At 36.9% G+C, this 26,554-nt stretch overlaps 2 protein-coding genes across 7 annotated transcripts in view; both read right to left on the bottom strand.

Moving 5' to 3' along the window:
* Positions 1 to 26,554, bottom strand: part of LOC135691211 (uncharacterized) — a 62,059-nt gene that overhangs the window by 24,826 nt on the left and 10,679 nt on the right. Inside the window, exon 1 of one of the 6 annotated variants that reach the window (XM_089116035.1) lies at positions 14,872 to 15,011. The exons of 3 other annotated variants lie outside the window; for them this stretch is intronic. In XM_089116035.1, coding sequence (XP_088972161.1) covers positions 14,872 to 14,874 — 3 coding nt within the window. In that variant the 5' untranslated portion in view covers positions 14,875 to 15,011. Of the gene's footprint in view, positions 1 to 1,701; positions 4,772 to 11,813; positions 13,245 to 14,871; positions 15,012 to 26,554 lie in introns of those variants that run through there. 2 more of the 6 variants (XM_089116034.1, XM_089116030.1) reach the window with 2 other exon arrangements.
* LOC135685249 (uncharacterized) lies at positions 16,847 to 26,279 on the bottom strand. Its single transcript, XM_065201119.2, has 2 exons — positions 21,274 to 26,279; positions 16,847 to 20,673 (listed from the first exon to the last, which is right to left on the bottom strand). Exons 1-2 carry the CDS (start codon positions 22,445 to 22,447, stop codon positions 16,847 to 16,849), a joined length of 5,001 nt encoding a protein of 1,666 aa, XP_065057191.2. The 5' UTR covers positions 22,448 to 26,279.

Raw genomic sequence — 26,554 nt, 5'->3', positions numbered from 1 at the left:
CATGTTCGTGTGAAATCGATGCACTGGAACTTCAAATCATATTTCAAAATAAAAAAAAACAATTTATTTCCAAACGATTTAATAGTAAAGCAATCTACCTAAATTCGACTTGACTTAGTCCTTCATTACAAAACCCCAGCCAATCATGCCAATCTTTCCTCTCTGAACCACTGTCATTTCAGGGATTAAGGTGTCTTTGTCTCCTAGACATTTTTCTGGTATACAAAATTCATAGAAATTTAACTAGGAATAACTTGATGAATTCTTTACTTTGCTAGTAAAAAGAAGAGTTCACCACTAAATAGTAAAACTGTAGCAATGAAAAGGTTTTTCTCTCTGATGACTCAGAGACTCACAAACTTAGCAGACTTACAAACTCACAGACTCGCGATACCTCAATTCCTGACCATGATACGCATTCAACAAGCAACGCCTTAACCAACTTGCATTCTTACATGAGGCAAAGCCCCAAAAAATGTCCTCTGGAATAAGCGGTATCTTTTTAATTACAAAAATTAAACAAGATACCGGTCTCACATTGAAGGATTAGCAATAATAACATCTCAATGGTGTGTCCATACAATTATGATACAGCGTGTCTTAATACACTAAGCCCTGGTCCAGAAAAATAGCTTTTTTGTATTGACTGGAAATAAAAGAAGCTATGCTTTTAATAAAGTTAAATTGCTTTTTTGAAGTGAAAATGAATATGTAGTTTAAGGCGGCGCTGCTCCTTAAAGGAATGCTTTTAAAAACAGCAACAACTCTTTGGTCGTTGAGCACTAACGGTCAGTTAAAAAATGTTGGATCTATGCTTGTTCCGTTTGAGACTTAAGATAATCATATACAACAGGGCTGGACTGGGAGCTTAAGCAGTCTGTTTCTACCAAGGAGAATCCTCCATAAGCCTACATAGAAATCACTTCCCCTTGACCAAGGACCGCCGGGCATATCACAGATTGAGGTTGCTAAACATGCTAAAAACCATGACCAAGGCGATTTTTTCATGGGTTTAAATACATTTTGGAAATTATTGGAGGAGGGGCCAAAGCTCCCCTCCGCCATCCGCTTCCGCGGTCCCTGCCCTTGACTATAAATACTACAAACCATATTTTTTGGGTACGTCCTAGTAAACATTTCTTTTTAGGGACTTTTGCTCTAGGCTTTTTTTCAATTCCTGCTATACAATCCCGTAACCAGATTCAAATGTTAGGCAACGTGACCCTTTAAACCCCTCGTGAACCCTGGAAATACATTCTCGATGCTGCGTTTTCCCATCTATTGATATATAGAAAATAAATATAAGAGAGTCTAATTACATTAAAGAATTGTAATATCAACGCTTTTTTCAAACCTGTTTGCCAAATAAATAACAAGTAATCGAGAGCTGAAACTAGACCCCCTTTAGTTTACCTGGATAAGACTGAAGGCTTAAAAACCATAACAATCTTATCATCCCACACAATTGCTCATAGTTAAATTACCTAAAGCAACATTTGTTTTACTTGAAATAAACTCTCTTTTTTGTACAACAACTTTGAAAAGGGCGGAATAGGTTTTTCTAGGCAAGGCATGTTTATCACGATGAAGGAGTCTAGCAAACAAACTTCCAGACAATGAATGATGTTTAACCTTTTCTGTAACCGTATGCGTGGGACCTGTGTACTGTAATCGAAAGAAACTATAAGAATTTATAATTACCGAACTGTTGACGCCAAATATATAGCCATGAGCATCCTTCTCTTTTTTCGCTGGTGAGGCATGTTTGCGAATCATGGCAGGTATGCTTCACAACGGCAAGACAAATCGCCTCCCTTGACAAAAAGCAACTGGCTACTTCGTAATGGATATCAAACGCAGACCATCCTTGTCAGAATTACTCAATTGATGGCTTTTTGGCTCCAGAAATGAGCCCCATTTCCGCAATTTCTTTCTAACGAATTTTTCGCTGTCTCAGCTTGTCAGAATTCACAAAAAATATATGATTCTTGCGTCGACGTCCAAGACAATGGCTACACATTCAATGTTACTCACAGGCTTCACTTCAACAGCAAACTGTCTTAGCAATGCAAATATTGAAACGCAGCCTAGCACGGCCTTTACAGTTAATGTAAACAAGATGGTTATAGAAGCAAATACGAGCCTGTTCGTGCGAGCATGCTTGTTAATTAGACCACACAAATCATCCTCATTGCTAATTTGAAAAAGCAGCAAAGAAACCGAACGTCATTAACTCCGTAATGGCCACCAGTTAACTAGGCCTTATTTCAAATCGAATGCCCTTGAGTAGAAACAGCAGACTGACCTGGATAAAACTTTATACAAGCCTGTAACATGTCTTTTTCCCTTCCGTGTTACGGTTCCGCCTTCGCAATTTACTTCGAAAAAGCCGCGCACTATATTCAGAAATGTGTTGAGTGACCGTCAATTGCTTGGGAAATCTTAGTTTTCTGCGGTTTGAAGTGCTTTCACAGAACCTCGCGTACACCTTTCATTCTTTTGCCAAACTCTTATTCTAGCTAGAAAACACCTAATAGCCACTCTACGCTAATTAAATTTAGATTTTATAACAGAACCGACCGAGGAAAAACAACTAGAATTTCGGGCTCTTTAGAAACACCTGACTAAAGCTGGCAAACAAATAAAAACAGCATTAGCGATACATGCAAAAAATTGAGCCATTTGCAAAAGGTGACATTTGAACAAGGAAAGTATATATTTTTAAATATTTGCATCGATGTCAGTTCTTGCATTCCTAAATGAAATGTTTAAATTGAGAAAATATTTGGAGACTATCCAACCACAACTTTCTTTATTTTATAGAAAATAAAAACACATCAAAAGATAATAAATAGTATTGATTGAAAAATGTATAGAAAACCTTTGGTAGTATAAAAACTTTGAACGTGATTTCACCATAAGAAACTAGACAAAATCTGCAGTTTTGAAATTTCATGATTTTATTAATTTCATTTCTGACTTGTCGTAAAACTGAAATAGAAGCGTCTAAATAAGACTGAATTATTTCCTAACGATTTCGCTTCCTAGATACCTACGAATTGGCCTAAACCAAATACCTTATGAAATGTCATCACAAACAGAAAGGAAAGATTTTTCTGTACCCCGACCAAACGGATTTGATCCGCTGTTCCAGTTTAAGTGCAATTTTGCTCAGGTTCGTGTAAAACTGACGCTTGCAACTCACGGTATTACCAGTTCAACGAGAACAAAAGCCTTTAAAATAAATCCTAAATAAATTCAGACCTCCCTTGCAATACAAATTAACAGTCAACCTCAATTTTTGGGTATCTAATTAATAAGGATCACGCTACAGAAATTGAAAAAGAAACCACATAATATCAAGTAGCAGCAAACTACAGAAAAGAATGCTCTAACAGAATCAATTTAGATACCATAACCAGAAATTTCAACAACGATCAATATTAAATTACACAGAAGTATGATCTTTTTATCCAAAATAACCTCATTAATCATCTTAGTCTTAACGCTGGAAAACAATTAGTAACAATATATGATACAGTTCGAATTAATTTGTGGTTTCTCGCCTTAAAGTCGCCAATATTCCACCTTGTCATGAGAACCAGTTGCCTAGCTTGCTTTGTAATATACTTTGCTATTTGAAAGCGTCCAACGTGGATGGTTATTACGAAATGTAAAGCAATTTTCTAAATAGCTATCAAAATTGGAGTATATGGTTTTACTAATAAGGCTAAATTAACTATTAACAGAACTGGTTTAATTGAAAAACAGCCATGCTTTCGGGGGACAGCCTCTTTTCATTTTTTTCTTATATAGAGCATATACATATCGTGCCTCTTCTTTAATAATGAGAGATGCAGAAGCGGATAAGAGGTTACCACGAGGTTGAATCATAGAGGAACAGTCAGATGTTTTTCTACAATATAACAAGAAAATTCAAAATTGAAAAGAGAAAAAACTTTAGACCACGTTAGCACAGTAATGGGATAAGAAAATCCTGCTGCCACTCGAACATATCACTCATGATGTAAGACTTTATCACGTATCGCATGCTTCGCCAGACCGAAGTGACTTCACAATATGTAACTTTAAGAATAAGACAGAGGACCTATCTGGTGTGTTCTGCACTGCATACCGTCAGAAAACAAAGTGCATTTGGTTACGTTTTACTTATGCCTTTGAATAAAGTTCATGTCTCATGCTGGAACAGCTGGGGAGCAATCAATACCCGTGGCACTTAAAGTTTAGAGTATTCATTTTAAACCGTTAGATAGTTATGAAATGTGTCAGTCTCCGTTAGGGATTCCCATATTCAATTATTACAACTTCTCAATGTTGTGATAGACCAATAATAAAAGATTGAAATCATCACTCAAATACTTGGAAATAAATTCAAATAATTTGTTGGGTCTTCGCGTAGAAAACACACAATTTGGCAGCAATGTCAATACTGATGCTCTGTTTCTCTTTAAGAGTTCTTTCATGAAATGCAAATAGATTGGAAGCTCTTATCAAACAAAAAGAGATGTATACACTCATTTTTTATAGGAAACAAAGGTCGATGTTGAGTACTCCAGTTTCTTAACGTTCTGGAAATTTTCAATACTCTTGTTTCTTAAGAGTTTCTTAATTATGATATCATGAATGATGTTATGAAATGTTCGTGACCTTTTTATCACGTCAAGAGATTCGCTTCCGCTCTTAGGCTGTATTTAGATACGGAAAGTATATTTTATTTCTTGTCTCTTAAGTTCTAGGCCAACAGGGCAATCATGTTCCTGGATTTCACAAAATTTCCAAGAAATGAGTACTGGACAGTCAAAATTTTTTTTGACTGTCCAGTACTCATTTCTTATAGCCAGTTTCTTACAAAAAATGAGTGTAATTCATCTCAGAACCGCAGAATTTTCATTGTTCAATTGTACTTGTCACCTTTGCAAGGAATACATTTGTAACATCGGTTATATTGCATTTATATTATATTCAGCGTTTGTAATTTAAACCAATTGGTTTAAATAAGCTTTAGTATAGCTAGAGATTGTATCAACATTAAACTAATAAAGAAAAAAATTATCTAACATGCAGTTCGCCAATGCGTTGGGGGAACATGGTGTTGGAAGAAATAGAATCCGTTGTTCCATTTTTGTTCCGTAAAAGCCAAAAATGTCCTCTTATGCAATAACAATTTCTTTAATATCTTTTGTCATAGCAATAAGAAATTTTGATGCCTGCAACTTTCCCTTTTGCGAAGAGCTGGGATACCCTCATTTTGAAAATTTAGACAACTAAGAATGCCTCTTCAGTTTCAACCGTCTAGTCGTAATTGCCAAGCTCAGAGTCATACGGTTGGAGAGCAGTTTGACAAGTTGTTCAGTCATTCTCATATTGCAACAGAGGTTTATTTGATCTTATTTAACACTGTAATTGTAAGGTTAACCAAGTTCACTCACTTAGACTTTGAATCTTTGAACATGATTCGATAACTTCTGTTTCCTCCTGAAACTCGTAGACTCAATTCTCATGCAAATAATGGGCCCTAGAAATTTGTTCCTTAGAGATGTAGCTCTACCGGTTTAATATAACGTCATCCACTCTGGGACCCTGCTTCGATCACCTTCGCGACAGCCCGGCATACACAAAAGACAAAAAGCGAGAAAACGTCACGACTTTTTGGGTTAACAAAGAATAAAAAGCGCATATTTACTATAGACTTATTGTTTTGAGAGTTACTTGAAGTTAAGATATAAGCCCACAAACGGCTTGAAAATTGTTTGACCAAGGAGTCACACTTTGGCCACCAATGCTTTGGATAGTTGACGTTTATTTCTATTAAATTCTAAGAAGGATGATTCAAAATTATTGAAAATTGTAGTTATCAATATATATATATATATATATAAACACCGCAGAGCGTCGAGAAACCTGTGGAGAAGGGGGTACTAGAACCGAATAAAAAAGGCTTGACTGGTGGCCCATTTTTAATTATTTACGGCTTTGGAAAAAAAGGGGAGCTATAGCCCCTAGCCCCCCGCACCATATAATCAGTTGAAGAAAACTTCTTGAAATTAATGCGATATCATGACCCATAAGCTTACGAACATGCTGATATTCTAAAGTATTCTCAGCCATGTGAATATGCCAGATATCTATGTTATGAATCAACCCCATCCATGCATACTTCTTTTCTCTAATGTGAGGAATTTCCTACCGACGATTTTGAATTGATGGCCAAAGCGGCAAAATCATGCCGAGTGCAAAGTATATCCTGACAAAGTCTTTTACTTTTCTTTAGATAGCACAGAACGAGAATAGAAAAGACTGTTATAGTTTTTGCGAAGATAATGGATGTAAATTGAAGGATGAAGAACCCATAGAGATATGGCCGAACCAAAAATAAGAGAAAACACAAAATGGCCAATAATCAGCAAAATTGGAGGTAAGAAATCCATACTCAAATACCCATTTAACTCTTATATCTTTTCTGCAAAAGTGTGAAGAAGCCAGTTTTTGGGGAACGACATTTATGTGATATATTATATTTGTTATTTCTATGTTATTTCTTTACTCAATGTGACCTTTTTTAAACATTTTGCTCGTTCAACAAGACAAACAAATGATAAAAAATAGGTAGCCAGAGCACTTTTGAAAAGGAAGAAAAACAAGAATCAAGTCATTAGCCTGTCGTAGAAATCAGCAAACGTCAGAGCAATGTTTTTTTGTAATCTAAAGAACAAAACATTAAAATCCTCTTATTAAACCAAACACACTTTGTCTGCTTAAAATTTTCTCATGCTGTTAATGTTTATTTGGAATGATCGGTAATCTATTAATTGCCACGGATTTAGGTAGAGAATTGAAGAGGCAGGTGGAAATACCGAAACAGTCTTTGGTATTTCTCTATTTCAATATCTTCAGTTTAAAAAAAATTAACAATGATTACTAAACTGAAAGCTTTTCCAGGCTTTAACATAAGACGTTTTGAATAATGGATAAGAAAATCATTATAGGAGACGTAAATCCAACATAAATACACACCAAGGCACGATACCAAAGTCACTAGTAAGTAAAAAGAGATTTATAAATCTCTGGACAACAAACAAATTACACAGCCTGCTAATCACACTGCTTAATGCGATTCCAGATAATCGTAAGAAACATAAAATTTTTTATTGCAATAGAGCAGTTTAACCTGAAAGCAACGCCTTCAAAGTTCCACATTTGTAAACTGCAAAGTTAAAGGCATAACAATGTTATGATATGGCCTAAAGAGGTTGCTCTGCCGCCATTATGGTTCGTAATGTCAGAATCTTGACGTGTTTGAGACGCCCTTTAAACTTGCATAAGATGGGAAGTTAACTGATCTTCTAGTGGTTCTTCCACAACACTTCCACTGTGTAGTGCGGAAAGACTGAAGCTTGAAATTAAAAACAAATCTCAAGCTAGTTTTATTTGCGTCCTCAAAAAGTGTTACGGAGTATGGACAATTCGATGCACTAAAAGCTGTTCAGTTCTATGAATTGCGCACGAAATTCTATGAAAAAACTTCAAGTTAGTGAAATTGCAACTATACTCAATAATAAAGCAAGTTTAAAGCACTGGACGTTATCTGTTGCACCATATTAGCCTGTGAAACAAACCAGGATCTTACCGGCCTGCGTACTCTTCGGAGAAGAGAAAAGAAGACTGCCTGCCTCTCTCCTCTGTAGTGTCTTTACGCAGGCCCGAGAGGATCCTGATACAAATCTTAAGCCAGATTCAGCTGTCAACGACACTTCACTTTTCTCCAAACCACATCCACATCAGTAACCCAAAAAGCATTCAAATAACTAGCAGGAGGGCAAATTGTGAATACTGACATATCCTTGCATTAAGCGAATTGTTCAGACGAGAGAGTGTAATGTACTGAAAAGTGTGGCGAAACGGCAGGGAATTTGTCCACGTGTAACATAATCTTGATTTCCAAAAAGGTCATCCGTATTGGCCTTTGTACAATATACATGTTGTAAAAGTGGAATAAAGGCTGTTACTGGTGTAATAATCAGCAATCAGAACTTCAGAAATGAAAGATGTTTCAGAACAACATGTAGATGGTATTGGTGAAATGTCCCTGAAATGTACCTTGCGACACTGACCAAAGAAAACTAAGAACAACCAAACAAGGTTGCATCAGTTGACTAAATGGTGCTTAGCTAGGCCTAAATCCAACTTGCAGTATTAAAATTATGGCGGTTTCAAGACTATCTGTAAAATCAGGCAGTGTATGTAAGATGCATCTCGCGCAAAATAGCTTTGCACGACGAATATGCATAAAAACATGCAAAAAATGAAGGCGAGGCTGTCTGGGAAATGTAAACCGTCGAAAGCAGAAAACGGGAACTTGTAACTTAATCCTTCTGGCCTAAGGTTATCGTCAACGATTTGTCAGCAGTTATACTAATGTTACACTGTGGAATCGTGAGCTTATCTCGCAATGACGTTGCAATTTAACTTCTTAACTTACCTTTTTTAGTGACAATCCACAGTCACCAAGACAGTTGCAAGTTGCAAGTTGGAGAGATCGTTTCTACGTGTGCACGCCTTACGAAAACATTCTCTCCCCTTTCAGTTACCTCTGAAGCAAAAAGTTGCTAGAAGAATTGCACCGTCTAACCTTTAAACCAAGACATGCGTAAATGAAAAATATGTCCCGTGGTTTAGATATGGTTGGCAAATGAAAACAGTCTTTCACCATAATTGATTTCGTTCGATGTGCAACAGTAACTGAAGACAACAAGATACATCGTGTATTTGTCCAATTGTATATATATTTCCCCTAACGCAGCTTCTTTAAATCGAGGAAAACCGCTGAAACTCTAGACTCATATTCTCAAAACGTTCATGCAATATCTCATCTGGCTCAAGAAAAATAAAAATTTTCGATTCAATCAAACTTTTACTGCTTGATCTCATTTTTAAACTGTAACCGTCTCTTTTAATTTCTTGCCAGAAAAAATGAATTCATGTCATATTTAACTGACCAATATCATTTGTAAATTTTTTAAATTGGTTTTGGAAACTATTGGCAAGAGACCTCTCGTAGTTCCAAAGCTCTACACAACCTGACTCAGTTATGACATACAGAGTATTCGCAATAATTCTTATTGGAAAAAAGCCAAAGAAATTGGTACACTTTGTGTAAGCTTCCTGTTGTCCTCCCCCGCCGTCCTGTTGTCAAAAAGAATGCGCATGGAAAGAAATCTTTACTGCGCATGTAATTTGGCGACAGGACGGAGGGTTGCCTCACAAATTTGAAGATTTTCGCTCGTTCGTCTTCTCACAAATTCATGCCCTGGCCCTGGTAGCAAAGAATCATTGGCTGAGAAGTATGGGGTGCCAAATGGGCCAAAATTTCAAGACGGGATAGAATCTTATGAAGGCCTCGTTTGCATGTTGCGGGCTCACAATTTGCGGACCATTCTGTGAACATGCCGATTGGGACAAAATTCAGTCTGAAAATCTCATCAAGCGATCAGCGCAAATCTCATTAAGAAGTTGTGCAAATATTCTGGTAAAGATACTAGGAGAAATGTCATGAAGAAATGAATATATGCTATCTTGTGAAGAATTTTTATTGTAAAGAGAGATATATCCAACTCTTGATGATATATCCAACTCCTGATGATATTTTAAAGTCTTCATAAGATTATATCCCGGCTTAAAATTTTGGCCCATTTGGCATCCCATAGAGAAGAGGCTCTTTAAATCAGATGAAAACGACTTTTAATCTAGAGAGCTATGTATTGTCACTAACCGTATATTAACCGTTATATTTCTGATTAAATCACTTAAGCCTTCCTCTACCCCACCGAAACTCTTTGATTAGCTAAGAATTAAAGATATTAGCTTAAACATTAGGAAATCCTTCTCATTTCCACACACATGCATAAGTTCTTTGAATTGCTTAAGGCCACCATTGCTAAATCTTTTTCGAATCTCAAACTATCATCTATGTTTAGTTCGTTGGTAACAAGGTTTGGTATGGCTGACTGGAAATGTTATTATATATCTATAATTGAATCATTTATTTATCATGGAATTAGCCAAAATAATGAAGGATAATTTTCTCTAGATTGAAAATGAAATCAAAAGAAAATAATAACTTTTTGGGAAATATTTGGCTTAGATGTAATATCTTTATTTGAAAAGAACAGTAAAGGAACAATGCAAAATTTCTTTACTTATCTAGAGAATAATGTTCAACCCAAAATTGCAGTGACAAGGGAAAAATTCAAACAGATTTAGGTAGCCTACGTATTTCAATAATATGATGAGGGGGGAGTGTAACGACGCTGCGGTGAAAATTCAGCATATTTCTCCTAGTATTCACTTTTGTTTCATAGTTCATCTGTTACATTTGCTTATTAAAGATAAACAGAAAGAATCAGGTCTAAAGTAAATAAAGCTTTGATTAATAGAAACCTTTAGGTCTGGATGAGAATGCCCATTGGCAATATTAGGAGCACACTGAAAAAATTGTTCATCAGGAGATCATGTACAGCAGCTTCAGATAGTTTATAGTTAACGGTTTTATCTTATTTCTACCACTTTTATATTGTGTTTATCACATATCCTGTCGAAAATTTCTCAGTTTTGCAGGACCTACAATTATATTTTGAGTCCATGTTATACATAGTTTGATCTAATACTTAAACGCTAGGGTTCTGCAAAAAAATAGATAATCTTATACATAGCTTCATAGACAATATATACGAATATAAACATGACCGGGCAACCCAAACAGGGCAGATTAATAGATGTGATAATCATATAGATTGCGAACAGGGGTGTTAAGCTATAAAAATAACAAGGGTATAAACAAGGGGGCTTACTTTTCGGCATAAACAAGGGAGTTCAGCCCCCATAGCCCCAGCACTTCACCCCTGATTGTGAATACGTTGATAAGAATACAGAGGGTTATTCGAAGAAAAACATAATATAAAATATTACAGAAAAGAAGAAATAAAGAATACTAGTTACTGTATGATAATTATTTATCCGTTTAAACATGGAAGGGCATACTCAAATACCTTCATTACAAACTCGAGGGGCAAATCACTCTAAGAAAATCTTGTACACCTTTCGTGAAAATCCTATTGTTTTATCTGAAAATCCACAGAAATCCTTTTGTTTTAGGCAAAATCTCGTACGCTATTTGCAAGAGTGAATCGCCCCTCGAACAATCTTATGAAAGCAACCTGTCACTAAGAGGGGCATGCTCAAATTCCTGAAGCCCCTGAACATTCTAATCAACCCTAACTCCGAAATCTCAAATTTCACATTTATTGAACGATAGAACAAAATAATTGTGAGTGTTTACAACCTCTCGATGACCATTCGGTGGAGAATTGAACGTGAACACGAGGAGAAGAAAACTTTCAGTTTATCATTGCAACAATAAGTACGAACAAGATTAATATATAGAGAAGATGATAAATAGATGTGATTCTTGCTGAAATTCAAAAGGCTTGCTGACGCTGGATTTGAAGTTAACTTGAGGTTTAGTAATCGTTAAATTAAGCTGATAAACAAAATGATGTCGAATATTTGTGTTTGTCTTTCAATCAAAGGCCGAAACATGCTCGTAACGTAAAATGATGGATTCTCTCAAGATACAAAAAGAGGATTGATAACAAAATGTAATTGGAGGTGCTAATAAAGAAGGACAAAAAACTTGATTATATATTGAACCTACGGTTAATATATGAACGATTATCGAGCTAATGTTTTATAGCAAGGAATGTAATGAAGGGTGTGTAATGCGTGTAGTTTTATACCTTATTCATGTCCCTGGTTCATATATCAAAGCTCTTCCAGTCACTACATATCTTTGCCACTGACTGTATCAAAGTGAGAATCAGATTTGTGTTCTTGGCAACTAATACGGTATCAACCACTTAAGTCCCGCAGGCTCAGAATAAGGCAGAAGGTGAGACGGTGAACCGATGAATAGGATTGCAACATTCCCGAGGTTACAATGTCAAACCTGGTTTAAAGCGAGGAGACGTTCAATTGGCCTTCCAATGTAATTGTTTCAATCAAGCATCTGATTACTGTTACCGATTACTGTTACCATATAGCATAATGACTTGCCAAAGCAGTGGTAAAACAAGCACTGTTAGCTGATAGGAAGTGACTATGCTGCATAAGTCATCTCTAATTGGCTGAACACAATAAAAGCTGTACACATTATAAGATATAAGTATTGATGATTATTATTTGTGGCGACAAGAAGTCCTATACCCGCTCCATAATGAGTTAAAGATGCCAGACAATATTTGACCAATGTTGCTCAAGACACACATTGTTATAATAGCCGTCATTGTTAAAAGATCCTGTCCACTTTCAGTGGTATTAGATTTTAATTTAGTGGTTTTGAGAATTATTAAATGAGCGGTGTGGCTGAGAAGAACTGGTTCCATGCTTTCTAAAACCAAAACTCGACCATGCTTTCCAATTTCTAATTCTAATTTCAGCAAATTTACTCATTTTGGTTTCCATACGAATTATGAAAACTGATTGAATACTTCCCTAATTGTAATTGACCCCAGTGGCAGGAAAACCCCTAATACTTAGGGAAAGGGCAGGAAAACCCCTAATACTTAGAGAAAGGGCAGGAAAACCCCTAATACTTAGAGAAAGGGCTATAACAGTTTTTCATTATAATAGCAATTATATACAATGTTCTCAACTTTTTGCTAATTTGATATGTTCTTGTTAAAGTTGTTTTTATTTTACAATATTGATTTTTCTACAGCTACATGCTACAGATATTTCCTAAGACCACTGCTACCTAAAGGAAATTGAAATTCAAGTGAGGCTCTGATTTCAAGGGAATTTTAATCCATTTTCTCCTATATTTCCTTATCAAAAACTACAATATTGTTTCATGGTCTTTTTTATATTCCACTTTGCACGAGTAGCCACATCACAAATGATGAACATGTTTTTTTAAACACGAAATTGAAACATTGGGAGGTAAGACTAGCAAGAAAAAGTACTCGCAAATCCTTCTGTTTCAAAGGACACACCCTGTGTACGCAATCTAAATCTTCGCAGATCAAGAAATATTGTGCACCATAACTATAAAATCCACTTGAGATGAGAGATGCGTAGACATGCATAAAGGCCGATTTCCATTTGACATTTTTCGTGCGCGCAGGCGTAGCGCCCAAATCTGAGCATGTCAAGTGGTCTCGATTTTCGTGTCCGCTGTGAGCGCCAGAAAGTTGATAGGGTCTCAACTTTCTGGCGCTCACAGCGGACGCAAAGTCGAGACTACTTGATTTTAACTACGCATGCTCAGGTTTGGGCGCTATGCCCGCACGCACAAAAAATGTCATATGGAAATCGGCCTTAAGTGTAATGCTTAAGTTTCGATAAATATGCATTTCACGTTTCCAACCGATTATTCCTCTATTTCTCGGCTGAACTTCGTCTTGTGAAGATCCTTTATTCCCTTTACTTTCTAACTAATAAATAAATATCCTCTCTTCCTTCTGAAAAAGCTACCGTGGTTCCTTTTGAAAAGTTTATTTGAAATTTTGTGAACCGCGATCATTAGTCTGATGGCATTTTTGCTTTACTATTTTAAACGATACGCCGATTTTCAATGGCGTCTCGTGGCCTAGACTCTCAGAATGCGTGGGATACTGTAAACAATATTGAATGACAAAAAAGCGGCATAAGCGTACATTGTTGCTTAGTGGCAGAGCATTTTAGGATGCAGACAGTTATTATCTATGGCTTTTTGAAAATGAGACATATTGAATTTAATAACCCTAATGTGCTATTGCAAATCAACAAGAGTCTCGAGTGGTTGGAGCGTCTTTCATGATTCGAACAATCAGCACCAACATGCTAACTCACCGTGAGCAGAATGTAAAAGCAACAAAGGAACAAACAAAGAAACTTATCAAATGTTGCCAAGACAAAACGTCTCAAATGTAGCAAATTATAATGTACCTTTTTCATTCTTGATTTCTCAGGTGCATTAGGCCCATCTTAAGTTACTTTCTAGACTTGATAAACGTCTCCAATATTAGAACAAATTGCCTCTTGTACCTCTTTAACTGTAACTTCAAACTCAGCTACAGTTCGTTGATACAAATAAGCGCCAATCAAACATCACTACTGGTCAAGCAAACAGCAGCAAAGAGCCCCATTCGTTGGAAATTCAAATGACGCTAAAGGTCATATAATATGATTAGATTTGAAAATATGATCCAATAAAAATGTTATTGAATGCAAATAAGACTTATAAAGAGTGTTTGATAATTGAAAACCGTGTCTTTTCAAAAGACGAAAATGGCAAAGTATGAAGCAAAGCAAATACATTATTAATCCATTAAATGATATTTGAGAAGATGAGTTGATCCTAGAAGGGAACACTGAACTGAGTGTAGTGTCTTGAGTCATGCCACATGATCCAAGGGGATGGGAAATGCTCGCTCAGGCATTACAGTTGCACACAAACCGGCCCTAGAACCAAGTCATCCAAACCATTCCGTTTATCAACTAACAAAGTAATTTATTCATGAATGGTTAACTCGTTCATCTCATCTTAAGTGTGCTGTTGGATACAGTTTATAGCCTCATAATGATATGAGGCTAAATTGACAGCAATTTGGAATGAGGATAACTCATAGTAGGAATATGATATTTTGTCTTCAACATTTGCCTTTAAAGGGTCTCAAAATAACCAGGGTTTTCTTTCTCCGTACATTTTCTTAAGCATTTTGATGCCCGAATATTACATGTCACTATGCCTCCAAGAGCCAACTGCTAGACAAACGCCTAAAATAAGCATTGATAAATGCGTGAAAGTGTACTTACCATCGTTATTCGCAAAGTCAATGGGTCGGTGATTAATTTCTCTGTTTACTGACTGTAGTGAAAGTAAATGGTATGAATCTATTAGCGCTTTGGCATCTTCGTAACAACTCTGTAATCACAACAACACGAGCAAACTGAATGAACATTCCAATTTTTTCAAATTTCCACACTACCACACACGATTAGGTAGAAATATTCTCAATTAAATTAAGCAAGCACATAAAAGATTCTATTTCTGCACATCAAGGAACTGACAATCGATGCCATATTGATAAGATGCTTGTATGACGCACGACTACCCAAAACATACAATACCAGTGTGAATGGTTTCAAACAAGCAAATCTCTTCAGAACAAATAAAGCCAACGATTTAAATGGATTTCCCATTCAATTCCGCACCAATCTTGTGCTTCACAATTCAAATGCTTTTGTATTCAGGTCTCACATGCTCTTAAAAGGATTAGCCATCTTAATAGGTAGATTTGGAATTCAAGAACAGACCCTTAACAGGCAAGAATCACCACAAGATAAAGCACTGCGAGGCTCTTTTTGATTCTGAAGTTTTGAAAAGGAGGGAAGAGGGCTTTGTAAAACGATAGATTTGCTTGTAGGAGGCAAAATTCGTTCTGTTGGTAGACATGCTAAAAGGACATGAAGAGTACATTGACCAAGTGGGAAACATTTTGATATCCCGCAGAACAGGAAGCTCCCACCGCACTATTTATGGGGGCCGCAAGGCAGGCTGGGCTGGGTGATCTACAGTAGCATTCCTCCCAACCTGAAAGAGCAGGGCTGGGCCGAAATTAGCAAGGGTCCACATTGTTCTTTACTCAGTTCTTTACAAAGTACTACACCCAGTAGCGGCGCCATGTGGGGGACTGGGGGGGACACATGCCCCCCAGTTCTCGGCAGGATCAATTTTGCATTTCGTCTAAATCCGATGAGAAAATGTTGGGGGAGGGGTAATATTTTGGCAACGTACTTTTTGTGATGTAATCCTATGATTTTCAAACTGCCTTTACATAGCCAAAAGTGAGTAATGGGCGTTCCCTTCAGGTAAAAATTGCTTTCCTTGTTAGTAAAAGGGGGTTTTCTGGTGCTAAAAGAGGCGTGGTCCAAAATATTTTGTTTTGTCCCCCCCCCCCCCCAGAGCGTAGTGGCTGGCGCCGCCATTGACTACACCCTAGTTTTAAAAACAGGATATTATCATCGAATTCTTGTATAAAGATGGTTCAGTAAGCTGAAGGAGCCCTCTGATAACTAAACCTGTTGAAAAAGCAAATATGATCGGTTATGATGATTGATAGGACGTTCTCTAAACAAAACAATGATGGTTAACAGGGTGACGCATTTGTTATTATGAATCGAAAACTCGATTCTCCAGAACAGAAGGTTACTTGGTGGGTGTCCCAAGGACTTTGCCGTATATTATAGAATTATTTCAGATTCTCTAGTCCTTAGAAATTCTAAAAATGCATTTCATGACGTCATCAATTAATCACCCTTTCACTTTTGTGATTGCCAAGGTCCACGTTTAGTTACCGAAAATACAATATAGCGTTATCCAAATAAATAGTAGCCTACGTGCATGTTTGGCAGACGGGAAAGTGAAGTCTATTGACAAACATGCTAAACTGTACCTTTGACATTCTGTCGAACAAGAAATTTTGGACACATTTTCCAAAAACAGCAATTGTTGGGAACTTCATAACCCAACACTCCGCTGGTTACACTCTTAGGCAACGACAAAGAAGAAGTCAAATTTTATCTCAAACATTTTTTCTGGCAATCAATTTACACTCGTGTTAGTTCAACTCTACTCGTAACTACTGACGCAAAAAACATAATACATGAAACGTAGTTAATTGTGTAATAACCCCTCTGTGAATAATATCAACTCTCCGTTATGGTAACATTAGTATAATTAGGTAGTAACATAACAAAACAAAATTTCTGCATTAACAATAATTGGTTGCTAGGCGCATGCAACCTCGCAGCTTTCCACAACATTCCCCCCTCCTTGATTCCAACTAGAATCAAGCATAAACTTGGTCTTGCAGCGTGCATCTAGTGCAGCAGCCCTAGGGGTGCGGTTCATTCCCCTCTCAGGTCTTTCCAAACTGGGTTTCTCTTCATTCACTTCGCTGTCACCACTAATTTTTCCAACATTCTCTTCACCTTCTAAGCCTTCCTCATTACTCTCTCTTTTATCATCGTCTCTATCAACTTTATTTGAAACTTCTAAGGGAAATAATTTTTGCAAAGGACGATTCAAAACTTCATGCTTACCTCCTCTGCCAATTTTGCGTACCGTTGCACCTCTTACTACACCATCACGACCAACGATTAAATCTTCCACTATTCCAGTCTTCCACAAATTACGCTTGGTGTTTTCTTCAAAAATTAAAACAATATCCCCTTTATTAACTTCATTGTGCAATTTTTTCTGTTGAGAGTGCGTCTCCCTCAGATCTTTGAGATACTCTCTTCTCCAACGATTCCAAAAATGTGTTAGTTTCCTGCTTAGATAAAGAAATCTTTTACAAATAGTATTAGTGTTACTTTCTTCAGAATCTTCGTTATCGACTAGTCCTTCTGATAACGAAAATAATCTGCTACCAAACAATAAATGAAAGGGAGTTAAAACCTCTTCTAACTCGTCATACAAATACGTCAACGGCCTTGAATTTAATGTGAACTCAATTTCTGTGAGGACTGTATTTATTTCATCAAAAGATAATCTAGCATTAGCAAGTACCTTTCTCAAACACCTTTTTACACTACCTACAAGTCTTTCATAAAATCCTGCCATCCATGGTGATCTTTCTAGAATAAATTTCCATGTTATTCTTCTCTCTGTCATGTAATGTTGAACGTTATCACTCTCACAAAGTTTCTTAAGTACCTTATCAGTTGCCTTGAATGTTTTAGCATTATCTGATATCAAGAGATTAGGTGTCCCTCTTCTAGAACAAAATCGACGTAAACAGTTGACAAAAGTTGAGGCTAAAAGATTCTCAACAAGTTCAATGTGCACAGCTCTTGTTACACAACAAGTAAAAAGTGCAATGTATGCCTTATTCATCTTACCATCTGAACCCTTAATGTAAAGTGGTCCAGCAAAGTCTACTCCTGTACTATAAAATGGTGGTGATTTAGTTACCCTAAAATCTGGTAATGGTGCAATCGGGGGTGTACCATACGATTTACCCTCCAATCGTTTACAAGTCACACAAGGTTTAATATTCTTCTTAACAAACTGTCTTCCTTGTGTGATCCAAAATCTAGATCTCAATTCTGCAAGTGTGCCTTTAACTCTAGAATGGTGAACTGTTTCATGACAATAAAGAACAATTAATTTGGCAAATCTGTGATCCTTTGGTAGAAAAATAGGATTTTTAGCTTCAATCTCTAAGTCTGAATTATCTAATCTACCAACACAAATATAAACTCCATCTTTCTTTACTATTCCTAACTGCTTTGACACCTTCTGAAACTTACTATCATTTTGCAATCCAGATTGACAATCTAAAATCCAAAGTCTCTCAGCTTCTTTCATCTCTACAGCCTTAACATTTCCAACACTAATCTCAGTACCCTCCTTCTTGTTTCTACAGTTTCTAATAAACCTCATCACAAGTGCTGTTACTCTTAGGAGTCTATGCAATGCACTAAAGCTGTCTATATCAATTATCTTAGATATTCCTTTCTGTTCTTCAACATGCACAGATAATGTTATTACCTTTTTTCTCTCTTCCTCAATTCCATCTGGGTTCTCAATTTGAAATCGTTTGGGCCATCCTTGTTCCCCTTGACTCAACCACTTAGGTGCTTGCCACCACAACTCACTCTCCTTCAAATATTTAGCTGTAACTCCTCTGGTTCCCAAGTCCGCAGGGTTTTCTACTCCTGGTACGTGGCCCCACTCCTCTTTCTTACTTAAGCTTAGAATTTCATTAACCCGGTGCTGCACAAAGGTTTTCCATTCATTGTTATTCTGAATCCAGTACAAGGCGGTTTTACTGTCTAACCAATACCTCACTGTATCAATATTAATCTCTGACTGAATTGCTTGTCTGACTGCATCTACCAATGTAACTAAGATTCTAGCAGACATAAGCTCTAATCTTGGTATAGAAAGATTCTTCAATGGAGCTACTCTTGTTTTCGCACATAGAATTTTGCTATATACCCCCTTTGTGGTTTCAATAACAAGATAAACTACTGCACAATATGATTTTTGGCTCGCATCACCAAACCCGTGCAAAGATGTTTTTAAGATTTCACCTTCAACTCCTACTAAAATATTTCTTGGCACTGAAATGTGACTAGCTTCTTGCAAATCTTGTAACCATGCTTTCCATCTTGAAAATTTTTCTACAGGGAGAGGATCATCCCAGCTATAGTTGTCTATGCACAACTCTTGAAAAAGGATTTTTGCTGTTACCACAACTGGACTTATTAACCCATGTGGGTCAAACAACGAAGCTAGTGCCTTTAAAATTCCCCTCTTTGTTGCAGCATGGTTTATCTTGTCCACCTTCCCAAAATCAATTTGAAGAGTGTCAGTTTTAGTATCCCAAGGAATACCCAATACTTTTGTCTTTCCTCCAATCTCCTGTGATAATCCAACATGTTCTTTAACACTGGTCTCATTGCCACTGCCCTTGTCTTTCTTTTCACACTCTCGTTCCTTTTCCTCAATCAGTTCAGCTAGCATTGTGTCATTCGTCTTGAATTTTCTAACTGTAAATCCTCCTTCTTTCATTCTCGATCTCACCCTCTCATATAAACTGTAAGCTTGCTCAACACTGCCAGCTCCGCTCACTAAATCATCTACAAAGAAGCTCTCAGTTACCTTCTTCACAAATTCTGGGTCTGTTTCGGAGTACATCTGGATATGGTGTCTAAGAACTGCATTTAAAAGGAAAGGTGAGCTGTTAACTCCAAAGACAACCCTTTTGAAGCGAAACACTAATATCTGGGGTTCTGGGGCATTAACATCATCCACCCACAAAAAGCGTAAACAATCTCTGTCATTGTCACAGACCTCAATGTTGAGAAATGCTTTCTCAATATCACCTACAAGTGCTACCTTGTTTGTCCTAAAGCGCAAAAGAATATCAAATAGCATGGGTGTTAAACTGGGTCCAACATGTAAACAGTCGTTTAACGACACTGCTGATTTTCTGCTTTTGCAAGAAGCATCATACACAACTCTAACTTTAGTTGTTTCTACACTATCTCTAACAACTGCATGATGTGGCAAATAATGTATCTTAGATGAACCTGAAGGATTTTCTAACTCTGCTACCTGCTCTATGATACCTGACTGCAATTGTTCTTTGATCACTTGATCATAACTTTCTAAAATTGTAGGTGTCTGTCTTAATTTCCTGAGTTGACTCTTCAATCTACTTAAACTTATATCATAGTTTGTTTGTAATGGACCATGACCGACCTTCCATGGTAAACCTACAGAATACCTTTCACCTGTGAACTCAATATTGTCAATTAAACCTTCGTGTACTTCATCTGTTGGCCTAATACCAATTGTTTCTAAATCCCAAAGCTTATCAATATTATCACTCAAGGAAACATTGACATGGTTAACATTAACATCAGATTGAAAATTTAATTTCTCACCCTTTAATGGTCCTGAAAGAGTCCATCCCAAGCTTGTCTTTACTGCTACTGGCTCATTTTGCCCCCCTCGTATGATTTCCCCTTCATGGAAATTCCACAAATAATCTGATCCAATTAGAATCTGTATGTCCAGTGTCTCATCAAACCTACTAACATCTGTAAAGAATATCTTGTGAAGATGAGGAAATTTATTCTTTACATTCTCAACATGTACATTAGCAATGGAAGAAATGTGATCAACAACAAAAGCTTCTATTAAAATCTCCTTGCCTTCCTTAGAAATAGGTGATAATGTAAACCTGCAAACATTTCGTTCTTTCATTTCACTCTCATTACTTCCAAATGCTTTAATTCCCAGTCTCTCCACACGTATTGGTTCCAAACCTAGCTTAGCAACAGCCTCTGCGGTAATGAATGTTTTTTGACTTCCATTGTCAAACAACACCCTTACTCTACACTCTTTTCTTGCATTCACATTGGCTAAGGCTGTTTGCAGAGCTACCTTTTCCCCTGAACCGGCGGTATTCCCTACCCAGGAGGTGGCATTAGGGTCTAAGCTGGGTACACTTGAAGTTGCTTGCGCTAATGAATCCCTTTTAACAGAAGTTACATTATCCATACTCCTATTTGAACAAATAGCAACGTGATGTCTTCCCTTACAGACTGAACAATTTACTCTACTTTTGCATTGGAAACTACGATGGCCAGAAGCTAAACAATTAAAACACTTAGCATACTTTAGTAGAATGTTCTTACGATCTGTGTAGCTCTTAAATTTCTTGCAGCACTCAGCAGGATGCGATTCCAGGCAAAAAACACATTTCTTCTCATATGATTTTCCAACAAACAGCGCTGATGCAGATGGCTTTCCTCGAAATTCCATTCTACGACTGCTTAGGCTTTGCTGTTGCAGTGGCTGAGGTTGTTGTTGTTGCTTCAAAATTGGGACATGACTTTCTCGCACTTCCAATTCCTTCTCCAGCGAAATAATAAACTCATCAACTGTCCAATCTAAATGATTAGTTCCAAACCTGATCATGTTGTGCCGTATCACTTCAGGAATTTTTTCCATCAAAGTAGGCACCACTACACTCGAGTATGATTCCTTGTCTACTCCCAGCGCTTCTAATCCCCTGTAATGCATTTCGACGGTGTCGTGTAAACTGCGCAGCCTGGTGACGTTTTTCTCGCTAAAAACCGATGGCAAATTTATCATTTCGTTGATGTGTGTACGCTTAATGACGCTTGGCTTCGCGTATCTTTTCTGAAGCAAGTCTATTGCCGCTTGGTAATCTGCTTCTGTTAACGGAAATCCTGCAATTACCGATCTTGCTGGCTCTTCTAGAAAACTTCGTAGGTATTTAAACTTGTCTACATTTGCCATGTTTCCATCATCGTGTATGGCACTCTTGAACGAATCCCAGAATTCCTGCCAGTCTGTCACTCTACCTCCAAATTTCTTTAGCTCTAGTTTTGGAAGCCTTACTTTCACTCTCTTGGAATTTTTAGCAGATTGGCCAGAACGCTCGGAATCGACGGTTTTCTCTGAACACAAACTGTTCTGCGAACTAAAACGCGAGGCTGATTTCAAACTTCCTCCGCCTGACTCTTCATCTTTCTTACTAAAGTATTCGTCTACTTTTAGAAGTGCTAAGGTTGCCTTTTCGTTAATTTTGCTGGCGTCTACAGCTTCTCTTTCGCATTCTTCGTCGGAGGCATCAGTGTCGATCATCAAATCTCGAATCTCACGATCCAGTTGTTTTACCTCTACGTAGCTTTCATTTATGTTTTGCTTCAACTGTTTCAAAATGATTTCTGTATCAGAATCCCGTTCGTCTGCTTCTAAAACTCGATTCAGCTTGTTCATGAGCTTTGTCAACACTCCACGGATGGGACTTCTTCGCTTTCTCAATCTCTCAATCGTTGCCATGTTTTCAATTAATTAAATCCGGCTCGCTGTGGATCCATATGTTGGGAACTTCATAACCCAACACTCCGCTGGTTACACTCTTAGGCAACGACAAAGAAGAAGTCAAATTTTATCTCAAACATTTTTTCTGGCAATCAATTTACACTCGTGTTAGTTCAACTCTACTCGTAACTACTGACGCAAAAAACATAATACATGAAACGTAGTTAATTGTGTAATAACCCCTCTGTGAATAATATCAACTCTCCGTTATGGTAACATTAGTATAATTAGGTAGTAACATAACAAAACAAAATTTCTGCATTAACAATAATTGGTTGCTAGGCGCATGCAACCTCGCAGCTTTCCACAACAGCAATTTTATCGTTGTTTGTCCATAAATTGATAGTAAATGATATGTTTGACTTATATATTAGCAAAATAGGCCTCTTATTTTCCCCTTTCATTAAGGGTAAAACACATCTTGAAAATCTGGTACACCTTTCGTAGAAATCTTATTGTCTTTTTTAAAATCCGAGAAATCTCTAGAAACCGTTTTGTCTTCGTGGAAATCTCGTACACAATTGTCCCTCGCTTGCTATTGTAAACAGGCAAAAAGATGGGCTAAAAACTGATGATACGAGTACAGCTTTATCTTAATACACTCATTTTTTATAAGAAACAAAGGTCGTTGTTGAGTATTTCAGTTTCTTAATGTTTTGGAAATTTCATGCCATGAATGATGTTATGAAATGTTTTTGACCTTTTTTATCACGTCACGAGATTCGCTTCCGCTCTTATGATGTATTTAGATGCGGAAAGTATTGTTCTTGGATTTTACAAAATTTCGTTGTTCTCAGTTTTATAACGATTTAATAGTTTGTTAATTTTTTTGCTTCGAGTACTGGAGTTTCTTAATTTTTTCTGACTGTCCAGTAATCGTTTCTTATAGCCAGTTTCTTATGAAAAAATGAGTGTAATCATACTATTACTTGCTATTGCTAGCTTCGTACTTATTTAGTGTTGTGGCATGTACAAGAAACATGTTCCGAGGGAATTTGCCTCGACCTGGACAAGCGAATGGGCAACAAGCTTGGTCTAAGCCAATCAGATCACAAAAAACCTCATTCGTGTCAGCATTTCATCAGGAGTATTAACGATCATCCTTGCAACTGCAGTCTATTTGAATGCACTGAATTTACGATGCCTGAACTTTTTGAACATCAATTTTGTGTAATTTGGTGCAAAAAAGGAAGCAATGATGACTGAAAAAGACCCATGTTATGAAGACAAAGGACCAAAGAAATGGTCGGAAACTTCATATTCGATAAAGAAATGGGAAGACCTAATAATAAATAATTCTATCGTTTCTCTCTTTTACTTGTAGAATAAACAAAGTAAATGGGCAACGTGGTGATAGCCGAGGGGCAAATTACCCTATGGAAAGCTCGTACACCTTGGGTACAAATCCTATTGTTTTATCAGAAAATCCGTAGAAATCCTGTTTTGGTGGAAATCTTGCACGCTTTTTCCAAAAGTGAATTACCCCTCGCTGATATGAATTTTTTTAGGGAGGCTGATAATCCTTTGTGCCAGAGTAGCCTTTCTGTCTCTAATCTTAATCAAGGGTGAACTGGTTTAGACATTATAACATAAAGAGATGATCGATCTCAATGATGTCATTGACGCTCACTTTGTTTGGAAGGGTTCAGAAGATCTTTTTAGTTCTTCTAATTCTGATGACCTGGGAAATTCTACTCATTACCAGTCAGTTCAATTTAATATTTGCTAAAATTAATATTTCCTGTCTTTGCCTAGCGACTGTGGCTGCGAATATGCAGGGGTATGCAGGCAGGGCAAGTAACAAAGATAACAGCAGCAAAGATTAATATACACCGTAACTGAACAAAACCGATTGGACTTGAGACCTGTGTAACTGATTTGAATCTATGTTGAATCTTCTCTGCAGAGACAGGTAAAGGAAGCCTTATTATTCTCTTTTACACCCTCTGCTTGTTATAATCACACGTCAAATCAAATTCAAAAAGGGTAATTATCGATAATTATCTCTAGAAAGAAGCTGCTCCCATATATATTCACCAGGTTATTGAAAAAGGGATATGTCTGGGGGCAGTTACGGGGCGGAAATTGTATGTTCATGACACAATGAAGCGGCATCAGCAAAAGGAAACCGTCAGCCGCCAGTAACAAGCACTAATGGCAACAACATTGAACGAATTAAAGACTATTTTCACGTTGAAAGCAGGGATATTGCACCACTTCTCACTTATTTCCTCTACAAAAAAGGGGAGATGGTTATCAAATTTGTTGCTTAGCAATGGTTTCTTTAATGCTACACTAGTGATATGGTGCTCTTACACGATGGCACAAATATGCTAATGTAGGAGTGCTCTTGCAGTGCAGACATAAGACAAAGTGCATTAGAGACAGCTAAAGCAGCTACTATACTAAGGTTTTTTTCAAATTTATACCCCTTTTCACCAAATTTTCAAATTGTGCTCACGTCATTTTATTTTCTGAACATCTTGGTATATAACTTTGTTTTCATTATATTTCTTATATCAATTTAAGCAAGATAAAATAAGAGAACTAATTATCTTGATTTAAGTATATAACCAAACATTTGGTAAGTGAATGCCAAGATTTGATATTAAAAACTTACTTTCTGCTTTAACAAAGATCAAAATGACACTGTTCGTTTCGTTAAAATCTACTTTTGAATGAAAATACATTTGAATCGCGCTATTACGAGCCCCACTTATTACGAGCCACACTTATAACAAGCCCCAATTATTACGAGCTCCAATTATTACGAGCCACACTTATAACGAGCCCCACTTATTACGAGCCACACTTATAACGAGCCCCAATTATTACGAGCCCCACTTACTATGAATAACTCACTTGTACGGACTAAAGGCCTGGTCCCTACAAAATTCTTAATAGCAGGATTTCACTGCAAATGAAGCTTCCACTTTCAGTAACTGACCATTCTGCTTGCCAAAAGGGACTGGATTGTCAATTGTGATTGTCTTAATCTATGTATAGCAATGTCCTTGGCTTTGATTATGCATATATAAAGCAGTAGAGAATGATACAGTGTCATATCCTCATTGGGTCATCTATTGTACGTCCAACTATAAAGCCTCTTAAATAATCGCTTTAAACTTAATCCACATTCCGCGGTGGTGTTGAGAATTAGCTAACTGTTATCTGTTATTATGAATACAAGGATGTTTATCAGCACAGTAATATAGTAGGAATTATTTGAAATCCATGTTAAATTACTTAATAGCAAGATGTTAAAAGTGTTATAATGAGGAATATATTCCAAATTATTGAAAGCAAGAATGGGGGAATACTGAGTTATGGAATAAATATTTTCTGCACTGAGAAAAATGTTAAGTCAAAATCGACCATCTTATACGACTATTAACATAGAGCAAAAATGGTTGCAGCCGCTGTGCAAAGAGCTTTTGCGCCTGCAAGCTGCGGCCAAATGGCGACGCGCAAAATTTTTCCCGCCAACCGACCATGTGACACTTCAGTTGCGGAAAATTGGGCAACGCTTTAAAATTTACTTTTTAAATTGTTCATATTTCCCTACTTGCCTAATTGTAGGCCTAGGCATAGGATACTTTAGTTTGGCAGTAAAGCATAGGCAAAAAGGGATTAATAAGGTTTTAAAGCCTTAATTTAATGATATAAATGTATCTGAAGTAGATAATTTATCTATTTGACTCCATAAAAATAAAGCAGAGATAAGGTTAAAATTCAAAGTTTGTTTTCTCATATATTTGTATATCATTCGCATCCGGGACAGAACGACACATTTTTCGCGGGCAGGCAAATCACGTCAGCATAAAAATCAGCGCGCATAAAAAACATTTTTGCACTATGTTACGACTATTAGCAATGTGAAGTAACTCAGATAAAAGTTCTTTTTAAGAAAAATTGCTTTTTTATTGGGACACTTTTACTGTACCAGATTTACAGAAGCAAAAATTATTTTCTGGGAGGGGACAGAGAAGATTATAGAGGCAGTCGTCTTGGGAGCAAAAAAAGGTCCAGGAAAAAAGGCCCTTGACGTCTCTGTCAGTGACGTCA

Source organism: Rhopilema esculentum, chromosome 4, assembly GCF_057945365.1.
Source record: "Rhopilema esculentum isolate cy_ngs chromosome 4, ASM5794536v1, whole genome shotgun sequence".
NCBI classification, from domain to species: Eukaryota; Metazoa; Cnidaria; class Scyphozoa; order Rhizostomeae; family Rhizostomatidae; genus Rhopilema; species Rhopilema esculentum.
Note: the sequence above shows the minus strand (reverse complement) of the source record. Positions and strands in the feature narration are given on the sequence as shown.

Bases quoted from the DNA above. Each gene is read 5' to 3' on its own strand.
- LOC135685249 (XM_065201119.2), bottom strand. From the start codon at position 22,447: ATGGCAACGATTGAGAGATTGAGAAAGCGAAGAAGTCCCATCCGTGGA. The intron at 20,674-21,273 runs GTAAGAACATTC...TATTCTTTACAG, and splicing joins ATTTAAGAGCTACACAGATC to ATGTTAGTAGGTTTGATGAG.